The sequence below is a fragment of the Curcuma longa genome, chromosome 17 (genome assembly GCF_044706935.1).
Source record: "Curcuma longa cultivar G26 ecotype Majalengka, Jawa Barat chromosome 17, ITB_CL_G26_1.1, whole genome shotgun sequence".
NCBI lineage: Eukaryota > Viridiplantae > Streptophyta > Magnoliopsida > Zingiberales > Zingiberaceae > Curcuma > Curcuma longa.
Window position 1 is genome coordinate 478297 of NC_133877.1, and position 13244 is coordinate 491540.

General features: G+C 37.1%; 2 protein-coding genes and 1 pseudogene across 3 annotated transcripts in view; 2 read left to right on the forward strand and 1 right to left on the reverse strand.

Moving 5' to 3' along the window:
• Positions 1 to 13244, reverse strand: part of LOC141811893 (auxin-responsive protein IAA17-like) — a 40773-nt gene that overhangs the window by 4033 nt on the left and 23496 nt on the right. Inside the window, exon 1 of one of the 2 annotated variants that reach the window (XM_074699967.1) lies at positions 708 to 1196. The exons of the other annotated variant lie outside the window; for it this stretch is intronic. Coding sequence (XP_074556068.1) covers positions 708 to 1138 — 431 coding nt within the window. The 5' untranslated portion in view covers positions 1139 to 1196. Of the gene's footprint in view, positions 1 to 707; positions 1197 to 13244 lie in introns of those variants that run through there. 2 annotated transcript variants of the gene reach the window in all.
• On the forward strand, positions 9110 to 12378 carry LOC141811892 (protein phosphatase 2C and cyclic nucleotide-binding/kinase domain-containing protein-like). Its single transcript, XM_074699966.1, has 6 exons — positions 9110 to 9473; positions 9766 to 11017; positions 11539 to 11670; positions 11767 to 11991; positions 12083 to 12207; positions 12315 to 12378. Exons 2-5 carry the CDS (start codon positions 9998 to 10000, stop codon positions 12164 to 12166), a joined length of 1461 nt encoding a protein of 486 aa, XP_074556067.1. The 5' UTR covers positions 9110 to 9473; positions 9766 to 9997; the 3' UTR covers positions 12167 to 12207; positions 12315 to 12378.
• The window catches only part of LOC141848475 (protein PEROXIN-4-like), an 8926-nt pseudogene continuing 7969 nt past the window's right edge, over positions 12288 to 13244 (forward strand).

Here is a 13244-nt window from a genome sequence, read left to right on the forward strand (position 1 = left end):
TAAGAGAGTTAAATAAGATTAATAAATTTAATGAATTAAAGATAGAATAGTTCCACATTAGAAAATTTAAGGCAAATAGGTTGAAAAATTAGCTTCAACGGAAAGGTAGAATAGTCCTACATTGAAAATTTTAAAGCAAATAAATTAATTTATATTGAACCGCACTATTAATATTATTAAAATATTATAAATATTATTAAATTAAAGGCTTTCATTGAAAAAAAAAATCTAAAACAAAATTAAACAATTAAGATTTTTTTTAAATAAATACCAGTGAACCGACGGTTATAAGGTGAGCCCGTAGAACCAGGTCAATGGGTAACTAACCCATTAACCGGTTCCGGGTTGGGTCTAGACCCATGGTTAGGTCTACATGAATGTGTAAGATTTCATTTATATTCTTCATGCTTCCCTTTACCAACCATATCTTCCAATAAATTAAATCTCTTGATTATTCTTCCCTACCCATGGGTATTGAGTTGTTATCTATATCACCATGGAGGTTGCAGCCAAAATAGAATGAATCTTTGGGCAGGTGAGTTGTAGAGCACTGTGGTTGTAATATGGATTACTTCCTCAACAAATTTCGAATAAAAGATTGAAACTAGGCATCAAAAGTCAAAGCACATGAAGACTCATGAATATGCCGAAGTAAAATCTCAACCGTTGAAGTTCTAGCACACTAGGAGTTTTTTTAAATCACTTACTTAGCTGCAGGAGCAGCCGGACTATCGTTCCCGACGGAGCCACGGCCCTGCGTTGTGACCTTCCGCTCCTGCCCAGCCACTTTCACCGCCAGGTCCTGCCCCACATTCCCTTGCCCCGAAATCTGCACCGCACTGTCTGCGGCCGCGACCTCCCCCTTCTGCAAGAACAAGCCGCCGCCCTGTGCCAAGTTCACCACAGATCCGCCCCCATCGTTGGCGTCGGAGAACCCCCTCTTAGCACCGGAGACGAAACCCTTGGGGAGCAGATCCAGGGTGAGCCCGACCTTCTCCTCGCGGTGGGGCGACTCCGACCCAGGCTGCCCCAACCTGAGCTCCGTCGCCTCGAGGTTGAGATCCCCTTCCTCGACCCCGCCGGCGGAGGATTTCCCCTCCGAGAGGCCTACGTAATCATGCTCCACGGGCGGCGACATCAACCTCTGCGTAGAGGACCGGAGATCATCTGACTGCGCCGACTCAAACGTAGTGCAACTCAACTAACGAGGAGAAGGGAAAGAGAAGAGTAAAAAAAAAGAGACACCTGCCGGTTTAGTTCGATTTGGTTTGGTTTTTTTATTCGGTTTAGTTTACGGTTTATGAATTATGATTAATTTATGGTTAGTTTACGATAACCTTTGTTTGGTGATGAAGGTGTTTTGTTTAGTTTAAACGAAACAAAAGGCACATCGTGTCGTAATACTGTCGTTAAATTTAATTTAAAAAACCCTTTGTGTCGACATTGATATAGAGGAAGTTTTCGGGGCAATGAGTTGATTACGACGCAGTAGACTTGTAGAAAAGAATATTATACTAAATTTAATTTAAATATGGTCGTGGGAACCCCATTTTTTACAGAAGATATAGCAGAGGAAGGACGGCAACCGGGTACAGCCGGTGACGGCCGCAACAGCGACAGCGGCGAAGGCGAGGCGGCCAACCGGCACCTGTCGCGGCCGTACCGCCGACATCGTCTGCGGCGGCATCTTTCCGTTTTTCCTCCGCAATCAAAAACCGATACGAAGAAGTACACGTGCAGGCCAGGTGCGGCTGGCCTAGGCCTAGCTATAGGGCGAACGACGTGGGCCCTAGGTCTGCTGGTCCCCTGTCATGCGGGACGCAGGAAACAGGCAAGCGTATTGGTTGGTTTAGAGCGTTGACTCCTCACGTGTCTTCTTCTTCACCCGTTCGTACGCAGAAAGTGTTTACTTCCCCAGAAAGACAGAAGGACGCGTGCGAGGTCGATTGGCCTTTTCCATCTATTTCTTTAATGTTGCTCGCTGCTCACTGTCGCGTGTGGGCCCACCTGTCTCCTCATCCTCAACCAAGTGGGCCCGGTCCTACTAACCATCCCACAAACTCCATCGGCACTTCGCGGCGATAGCCACAGCCACTTCGCTATAAGATAACCAAAGGACTGAAAACTTGTCCTCCACTCTCACCTTTCCTCGCTCTTCCTGCACAGATGACAAATCCGACTAGATATCATAGATGATCAAGTCATCCATCAAAAATATATCATCTCAATCGTTGGTCTCATCAATGAGAAAAATTTAAGGAAGAAGGAAACTGAACGAGCAGATTAGTAGGGCGCCGAGGATTTCCGACGGGGCCACTCCAACGCTCACGTCAGTCCAAAAAAGTAGCAAGAGGGAAAGAGAAATACTGCTTGAATAATAGGAAATTTTTTTTAAGAGAGAGCTTTCCATATATGTGCCGGAGTTTATATATTCACTAAGAGAAATGTCTGTGAGGAGACGCGAGGTGGTTGCGAGAACAGATTCTGTATATCTCTGACAAGGGAGCAGACAAGATAGCATTTAGGAGATAAGGTCTGCAGACCTAATAACCGTCTTATGACTTGGGTATGCGGATTATTCTTGTCTTTTAGTTGACGATGGAAATCCGAAAAGATAGGAGTCTGACAATCTAATAAACGTCTCCCTCTTGTGGCAGAGCCCACACACTTGAGCATCTTGTTGCTAGGTGTCATTAGGCTGCCTTTAGATAGGGAGGTACCATGGAAGGACGGCGTCAGAGTGGCATAGAGTGATCAGATTTGTCGAGACAGAGTCGATCAAGGTCGGGAGAGAGACTGAGCAGCCGAGCCGCAGCAAGAGCAATGGCGGTCGGATGAGATCAAGACTGAGTGTACAAATGAATGAGTAAAGTAGCCGGGTCTGTATTCGAGTGGTCGAGATAGCCGAGTGTCGAGTGCTGGGTGGTCGAGACAACCGAGTGTCGAGTGGCTGGGTGGCCGAGATAGTCGAATATCGAGTAGTTTGGTGGCCGAGATAGCTGAGTACCGAGTGGCTTGGTGGCCGAGACAGCCGAGTGCCAGAATGGTCAAATGAGATTACAATTGAATCAGTCATATCGGGTTTGACCGTTGACTCATTGGCCTGTCAGGCAGGACTGATTATTGACTCTTGTTTTGTCACGTCAAGCCTCTAAAGACCTGCCGTATCAACTGGCAAACGCAAGATTTGAATGGGCAACTACTCCGGCGGTGGACCACCCTAACCAGCGAGCGACCTTAGGTGGAACGGCAGCTCAATGTAGGTGGTTTGTGGAGCAAAGTTATTGCACGTCCACTTCGACTTGCCTCTCCTTGTTTCCTCGCTCATAATGCACTACATTCCATAGTTTCCAGATTTTTTTATGTTTCCTTAATCTTGCGAGAAGATGAAGCAGCATTCAGTCTTAGTTGTTGCTTGAAGAGGTGGGTTTACAGAGCAAGCAAGCGACATAGTGGCCTCAGTTGACAGTTTCATGGTGGATAAAATGGTGCAAGGTCCTTCAATTTTGTTTGGATGGTGAGGCCACAGTACCGAGTGTGGCTAGCTACGATAGTCCTCCACCCTTCAGAGTGCCTTCTTGATTTCTGAAAAAGAAAACAGTTCAATGGGCTCTCCACCACCATGGCACCACTCAGATACAAGAATTCCACCAATCACCAAAGAAACATGGCATAAGATAAGCATAGGAGACTTCAGATACTGCTGTTTCTAAGATGGCCTTAATGTCAGAGGAGGCCCAAGCTACAAACATGAGAACTATCATAAGCAAAATGTGGCTCCATTTTTGACTTACACGACCTCAATTATCGCCTTCTGGATGAGTTTGATCAACTTTATCGATCAGATGAAAAGCCTAAGATATATACTACAGAGAAAATGCCCTTCATTTTGTTCTAGAGTTTTAGATTGAATGGTTTTGTGGTCTATTTGTTTTATCTTTTATTTTTGGTGCTTGAATAATCAAAGTGAAAGCAAGTATAAGCAAATTAGTATATGCATACTAAAGAAGATGCTATATGACAAGTCACTCACCTTAATGATGATAAATAATTAAGAAAAAAAGAGGAAAAAAAACTTTCTTAAGACCAGAGAAACTCAAGGAAATTTATCGAATTATGGGAAGTTAATCAATTCCTTAGCAATGATTTTAAAAAGCCTGCAGCAAAGTGTTTCCCTAACATCAATTGTGAAACAATTAACTACTCTTACACAAGTAGATGGACAAAAGCTCATAAGAGAGGCTTAATAAAGTGAGTTATGATCTTTCACTTCATGGAAGAAATGGCAAAATTTTCTTAAGTCAATGGCCCTAAACAAGAAGGGTTGTAAGATGACTGATATTTAGGTAAAATACTCTCAAATTCCCTAAATTGAGTAGAAAATCGTTGCTACTCTTGAAAGGATAAAAGGGGCCTAAAAGGGTTTGAATTGGCTATTTTAAGCATAGAATAGAAGGATCTGTGAGACTAAGAATGAAGGTCTCAAACAACATTAAATTCGTGTATTAGTTTGTTCTTTCTTATTTATTTTATTTTCATTGTATATTTATTTTGAATTAACCTTGCTAACCCATTAGTAAAATTCTTTAAGAATGTGTTTGGTTCAAATTATTATTTATAATAAGGTAATCACGTAATTAATGTGAGGTATAAAATATAATCTAATATTATTTGATTTAATTTATTTATTTAGAGAAAATAAAACATAATCAATTTAATATTTATTATATTACCCTTAATTTAATTTATTTTTTAAATTAATTAAATTAAATTAATAATATTAATGATGATGATAAATTGATAATATATAAATATATATATATACAATTTATTTATAATTTTTTAAATTTAAAATAAATTTATATATTTTTAATAAAAAATTATTAAAATAATTATTTTAATAAAATAATTCATTAAATTAATAAATATAATTCATTAATTTTATTTTTTTAAATTAAAAATAAATTTATATATATTTTAATAAAATATTTTATTAAAATAATCATTTTAATGAAATAATTTATTAAAATAATTATTTTAATAAAATAATTTGTTAAATTGATTAATATAATTCATTAATTTTATTTTTTAAAAATTTAAAATAAATTATCTTTTTTAAATTTATAAGTATTTAAATTAAAATTTATTGAGTTAATTAATATAGTTTTAATTAAGTTTCACGGTATATTTCAATTAACTTAAAATCAGAAGATAATTATGAAAAAAAATTCCGTTAACTTCTAATATCGCAGAAAATCTTAGGCTGCCAAAGTAATTACATTTTCAGACTATAATTCATTTGCTGATGTGACGATGATGATGCATTACTTGAGAATCGATTATAACCTAAATCAAATAAGATTATCGTTGATAATCTTTGATAGATAACCAAAGTTATCAATGATAACTCCCAATCAAACACCCTTAAGTGTAATTGTGGGAGCGTTCATTATTTAACTTCTCTAGTCATCTCTCCAACCAATCCTAATAGAGATCGTAGAGCTTGAGGAGCTCTTGTGCATAAGAACTGAAGGCTTAAATCGAGTGTTAGGGTTTGAAGTCATAAAGTTGTGGATTTGAGAGCTTGGCTTGGATTGATTTGGTGCACTAGAGCTCAGGGAGGAGCTTAGTGGGCTCGGGACATTAGAGGTTCAAATTGAGATGTTGCTTGGATTTATTGTGGCAGTAGAGCTCAAGGAGGAGTTTTGTGGACTCAATAAGCCAAAGACCTTTTTTTAAAAGCATGTAACCGGGTCAATAGGTCGTTGACCTGATTCAACGTGCTCAATTAGGAGGGTGTCAAAAATAAATCCGACCTGTCAATCCAATTCAAGTCAATATGAAAAATATCATATTAAGATTGGAGATTTTAGAATTAAGGTCAGATCTGATTGAACTCAGATCCAAAAAATTTTTTTGATTCAATTGGGTTCCGATGGATCTGAGTTGACCTGAATTAAGAATCAAGTGGGGTAATTAATAATTTAGACCTAGTTTTTATAGAGTAATTAATAATTTAGACAGTTAAATTTTTAAATTTTAATATTTAACTTTATGAAATATAATCATCATATTTAGACGAGGTTTATTATTATACGTTTAGATTAAAATATTATTATATATTTTAAATTTTTATTTATTTATTTTGTTAAAAATAAAAAATAATATCGTATAGTAAAAAATCTGATCAGGTTAGTCCAAGTTCGAGTTTGAATTTATAATTTTCAAGTTGATTTAAGATTCGAGTTGAGTTCGAGTTAAAATTTTTTTTTAGTATTATTGCTTCAACACAACCTACTCAAATTGACACCCTTGCCAAATTATAATCGGCTCATCTCTAGACGGGCCGATTACGGATTAGGCTCCCAATGAATCAACCTGCTCAAAGTGACACCCTTACTAAATAATCGTAATCGGCTCATCTCTAGACAAGTTGATTACGGAGGGTTCATTAAATTTTATTTAGATTTTTTTAATTATAATTTTTTATTTAATAATATTTATAATATTTTAATAATATTGATTAATTTATTATATTTTCTATTAAAATTATTTTTTCAATCTATTTGAATTATTCGATGCCAATTTACTTTGAATTTTTTGAGATGAGATTATTCTATCTTTTTATTAAAAGTTAATTTTATATTTTATTTAACTTGAATGTTTTATGCAGGACTAATTTCCCTTTAATTTATTAAATTTATTTAACACTCTTAATTACTTAATGATTTTATTTTATTCATTCAATATTAAATTTGTAAAAACTATTTGATTTATATGTTATATTCAACAATAAATTTCTCAAAGAATATAATATATATATATATAGTAAAACTCAAATATATAAAATTTATTAATAGATATAATTTATATGATATATATATAGAGAGAGAGAGACTCGATCTAAAAAAAATGATAATCCCAGTAGCCACATCTATGGGGGTGGCCGGCTCGATCCCACGGAAGTTTCCCACCGACCACCAGGGTAAATCGGGAGAGAGACTCGATCTAGACTCATAACTAGGTCAATCAGTTGGTTTCAATCGATAAACATGATTTCAATCATTAGATTTTTTTAATATAATTTTATAATTTTTTAAAATAATAATAATAATAATCTTGAATTATCATAAACCATAAACTAGCGGTTTCAAATCATAACCGTCTTAGACAGTTAAAATTAAGGATCGATATTTTAGAAACTATTGAATTAGCAATTTTGAACTATCAAACCAATGATTCTAAACCATAGTTGGATCTAAACGTAACTCAAGTCTTGAAACTTGATGTAGGCTTACAATTGGCTGTAAACCAAGTGAAGATAGACTACTCGATCGATTTTCAGTCTATTAATTAAAATGAGATTTCAGTACGACAAAAGTATGACAGTCAACCAAGTGACCCACTAGACCTACTTGGGATATGTTTATAAACTCTTTGAATAGCTTTTTGGGCACTAATTAAGGTTGAACGAAAACATGTTCAAAGTCAACAATAAGTGCCCCAACAGCTTAAAGAAGGAAGGATATATTGAATTGTTTCAGCCATCAACATCTTGACAATTTAATTTACTTTCTTCTTGCTTTCACTTGATCATATCTTTAGGAGAGGTATGTATAGTACCACTCATTGATAATTTATGAAATCTTAAAGTTTTGCCTATACTTGTGAAAGCTAACTAGGGTGGTTTAATTAGTGAAATTTGTGAGAGTAAATATAATAATGCATTAAATTATGTCCATTGGCAATTGATGTATATGAATGGGTCTCTAAAACAACATAATTAAAATTGTATTAGAGTAACAAAGACAGAACTGAACTGTGTTTTCTAATCAATCAATTCAAGAAAGTAAAGCCAAGCTTCAATCAGATATGTTGCTCTCCTTGTCCTCCAAAACACTCATAATGCAGATAGCGGTGTTACTGCTGAGGTGATATATATATGTCTAACACTGACAGAATTGGATTGTTATTAAGAGAAAACAAGCTAAAAGACATCTGCAATAAGGTCGGCGTGGACACTTGGGACTTTCTTATGCAACTACTCCTTTCTTTAGCTCTGCAACTCTCTATGCACACTTATGACTTTTGCTATATGAAACTATACTTAAACTCTAATTATACTCCAATAAGATTTTGAGATGATCCAGTACTGTACTCTGAGATTATGGGATGGGTTAACCTCAGCCGAATCCTCTTCTGTCAAGTTGGCTTCCGATAGGTCGATCGGCTCTTGGTGAATTGGTTCCTAACAGATCGGTTCGAATAGTCTGACTTCAATTGGGGTGAAAGACATAGACTGTCCCAATAAACTTTCAGTGTTCACATTTGGTCCCTCCGACACTCAAATTAATTTCGAAGAAGAAAAAAGTGGAGAAGACTAATACATTAAAGAATAAGAGTGTTGTAGAGTTCAATCCTCTTTACCTTATTGAAACCACCCTTTTATATAGAAAAAAAAGGAGGACTTGTACTAATTAAGGTCTAAGTCCCGGGTCCTTCCTCCACGTCACGAGAAGTTGATTTTCACTATAAGATTGAAATAAACCACAATTTTTATATTTTTTTAATAATCATAATGAAGTGTCAGGTTAAATCAAATTGCATACGTTTTAATTTTATTTCAATCGCAGATTTTATTTAGTTTATAATAATATATTAAACATTCGAGTGGAAAAAAAGCATCAATAGTGGAAAGATTGAGGTTTATGGTACTTTTAATAATTTAACTAAAATTATTTATCTAATGTTATAATAATTTTAATTAAAATAAATAAAATGATATTAATTAAATTATAAAAGAATATTTGAATATAGTAATGCTCTTTATATAATAATTTTAATTAAGTTTAAAATTTTTATTTTATATTTTAACAAGTTTGGTCAAAATGAGGTAGGGAAGGTTGTTTTTTTGTTCCTTCTAATTTTGACCAAAAAATCTAATAAAAAAACACTGGACCAAACAATCTAATAAAAGCAAAGGATTTACTCGCGGATCTATCCGTACTATGCGAGATCCACCTAAATTTTACGGCGTTCTCGAAGCACCACGGCGCCAGTCCATGATCCATGTCCGAGAGCGCACGGCGGAGTCAGCGTGCCTCGCCATTGGACATGAGCACGATTCAAGCCGGTCGCTCCCCCGTCATCTTCACAACAGGAGGGTGATCTAACCGGCAGCCTTATCCACCGAGGAGCTAGGCGTGGCAGCTGCTCCTCCTCACAAGTTCATCCCCATGGAGGCTGCAGCGAATCAGCTTCATCAGCCTTTCATCATCGACGAGTCTGTTTCGGGGCAAGAGGTAAAGTCAGTTCACCTTTAGCACGATCGTGGCCGCGGAGAGAGAAAAGATAGCGCGGGGTTTGTCCATCGCAACATTCTTGCACTTGCTCGCGCCGCCTCTCCTTCCGATGATCGAACGGCTGGGAATCAGATGAGGGATGGAGGCGATATGGATGACGACGCGGCAGCGGTGGGAAATGGGGTTTTTTTCTTCCCCCGACCGTATATTCTGTCCGATTAGAGCGTTCTTTCTGTGCATCCGTCTCAGTGTGCTTTGCAGTTACTGCTGCTCGCCTGGGTCACGAGATCTTGGAAAGCTGCCTTTTTGATTCGTTTCTCTTCCTTTTCCCCCTTCTATCTGGTTCTGCTTTCGCCGAAAGATAATTCTATTTGGTTTTGCTTTTCGTTTTGTTGAAAGATGATAGATTGTGAAGAATTTTTTTTGCTTCCGATTCTTATATTGTTGTACCAATTCGATTCAGGCCTGCTTGATGCCGCTAACGTGAAAACTAGGGTGGGTTATGCCAAAGCTTGATTTTGGGGATCACTTCAGTGCACATACCGGAAGACCTACATAGACGCCAGATCGGGTGGTTTCTAGGTGCTTTGTATTTATCGATTTGTTGCTGTTGTTTTCAGTTGTGCTGAGCTTTGAAAGTTCACTATTGAGAATGCTGTAGAGAAAGCAGGTGTTTGTTCTTGATTGACTCTGTAATGGGGTGTTTCTATTCGAGAGGCTGTCTTGGGCGAGTGCCTCACTCCCCGACATCATCTTATAGCAAGGGAAATAGAATAAAGGGTGTGGAAACTGGCGATACTTCTTCGGATAGTGATGGAGAAAGTGAAGATCGATTGAACCAACTGAGCATAACTAGAGATTCTGATGTGGGCATCAATCGTCTCTCGAGGGTTTCATCGCAATTTCTCCCTCCTGAAGGATCAAGGAAAGTTAGGGTTCCTGGAGGTAACTTTGAGTTGCGATACTCTTACCTATCTCAGAGAGGATACTATCCGGAGGCATTGGATAAGGCCAATCAGGATAGTTTTTGCATTCACGCTCCATTTGGTACAAATCTGGATGATCATTTCTTTGGTGTGTTTGATGGGCATGGAGAATATGGAGCCCAGTGCTCGCAATTTGTGAAGCGGAAATTGTGTGAAAACTTGCTTCGGAATAACAAGTTTCAGACAGATGCCTTCAAGGCTATCCATGCGGCTTTTCTTGCAACAAATTCACAGTTGCATGCGGATAGTTTGGATGATTCAATGAGTGGAACCACAGCAATTACAATTTTGGTTAGGGGTAGAACAATTTATGTTGCAAATGCAGGTGATTCTAGGGCTGTCATTGCTGAGAAGAGAGGGAAGGATATTGTAGCTGTGGATCTCTCATTAGATCAGACTCCCTTTAGGAGTGATGAACTTGAGAGAGTCAAGAATTGTGGAGCGAGGGTGCTGACATTGGATCAGATAGAGGGCCTAAAAAACCCAGATGTGCAGTGTTGGGGTAACGAAGAAGGCGATGATGGTGATCCCCCAAGGCTGTGGGTGCAAAATGCAATGTATCCAGGAACAGCATTCACACGAAGTATTGGAGATTCTGTTGCAGAATCTATTGGTGTTGTTGCAGCCCCAGAGATATTTGTCATGGAGCTTACTCCACTCCATCCCTTCTTTGTGATTGCTAGCGATGGTGTCTTTGAGTTCCTTTCCAGTCAAACTGTAGTTGATATGGTGAGTAATTCTTTCTGAGTCTTTCGATCTTGCATTTGTGAATTTGTTATCATCAAGAATGGTAACATCTAAATGTTAACTTTGTTAGTGAGAATCAGATGTTAGTTGTAGGGTTATGAAAGTTTAAAAGAAAATTTCTAAATTGATCCACTGCATCCAGGCCTCCATTTTAGTTATTTAATGAGTACTAAGTTGAAACTTTCTAAAACTCAAGCCCATGGTGTTTTTCAATGACAATCATTTTACGCTACCAACAGTGTGGTCCACAATAGCCAAGGTCTTCTGATTTTATTGCTTGTATATTATGGAAATGTAATCGATTATTAAGAAGTAAGAACATTCAGTAACATGTTTGATACTTTCCTGTACGAAGAGCCTTTGATCATGCAGGTTGTGACATAATTCTAATAGTAACACTTACTATAGCTTTGTCCTTTGTACATACCCCTATATATTTTTGCCACTGTTTCATCAATCCTTTCGGTCTCTTTTCTTTGTTGTGAATGTGATTAAACTTTCAGGTTGCCAAGTTTAAGGATCCTCGTGATGCATGTGCAGCAATTGTTGCTGAATCTTATCGACTTTGGCTACAGTATGAAACTCGTACAGATGACATTACTATCATTGTTGTTCATATAAGTGGGCTTTCTAATGTATGAGGATGTCTTTCATTAGTCATTTGTGAACTAATGCTCGTTGGACAATTTGTATTTTAATTTGAATGTCTGCTTCCATCTCTTGTTTTTTAGGCAATGTCGCTTAAAACTGGAGCTGATATGCCTCTGAATCCTTCAGAACATGTTGTTCAAGATATAGGTTCTGAATCCCCACTCACTTTAAATTGGAACGCCAGGACTCATCGTGCAAAACAGGATCCGTCACGCACACGATTAAGAGCTATTGAGAGTTATCTTGAGAATGGATATGCTTGGGCCCCTCCCTCTCCATCAAATAGAAAAACATGGGAAGAAGAGGTAACATCTATACACTTGCCATAAAAATAGACATCACTTTGTTGTAAGTGGAAACTTGCTTAATAGTTGAGTTGTCAATACTTCTATTCAGGCACATATTGAGCAGGCATTGCATGATCACTTTCTCTTCGAAAGCTTACAGATTCACAAAGACATGTGTTGCTTGACTGCATGAGAAGAGTTGATGTGAAACCAGGTGATGTTGTTGTGCAACAGGTAGTCTTTCTATCTCAGTGAAAAAGTAGCTGAAACTTTTGAATTGAACTTTTGGAAGGAAAAATATAGTTTTCAGATAAATGAATGATGTGTCTTCATTAATACAGGGTGGGGAAGGTGATTGCTTCTATGTTGTTGGAAGTGGAGAGTTTGAAGTTGTAGCAATTCAGGTGCTTGTTCTAATTTATGAACTATAATATCATGATAATTATTTTCTTTCTCTATAATTTGGACTTTTTTTATAGTTTCTCTCTCATGTTTAGAATTTACCCATTCCTATAACACACTAAGGCATAGTCCAAGTTTCTCTTATGAATATCAAGGGTGAATCAACAAAATGAAATCTAGAAACTAACGACATTGATGAGAGTTTTCAATTTAACCGAGCAATGGAAGAAATACATAATAAAGTGAGCATGGGAGAGGAGACCTTAAATGACTATCTAACTATGAAAACAGAAACATAAGATGTGTGCAATTCGAAGAGAAATGCATGCAGTTGTGAAACTGGATGTAGAGTGAAAAGTACAATGTTCAAATTATAAGTAATTCATTGTTCTTTCATCATGACTAAGCTGCAAAAAATGTCATCACTAGAGCAGGATTAGTAAACAAAATCGACCGTATCACAGTTGTACATTGAGGATCGGATTACTTCTGACCTCACACTCCCTCACAGACTGCAATGGTTTATGGCTGGAAATGGAACCAGATGGATCTCCTCGAGTTATTATTTATTCATTTCTAAACCTGCAGAATAAATTTGACATGACATGTCAATCAACCTTATGTCATGAAATACCCATGGTCTCTTCTATCTACTCAAGTCTTATCACTCTTAATGGGAAATTTAAGTATAGCATATATCTTAGCCAAAAAGAGAGACAAAATTGCAGATGTATCCTCATGGATCTCTATTTCTTGATGAGGTCATCCATGAACTGGAACCTTCCTATAACTAGAAGAAAATACACTTGGTGCAATCGTGTATTTGTCTAGACTCGATGAAATCTCATTTGTCTTGAATTTGACAATGG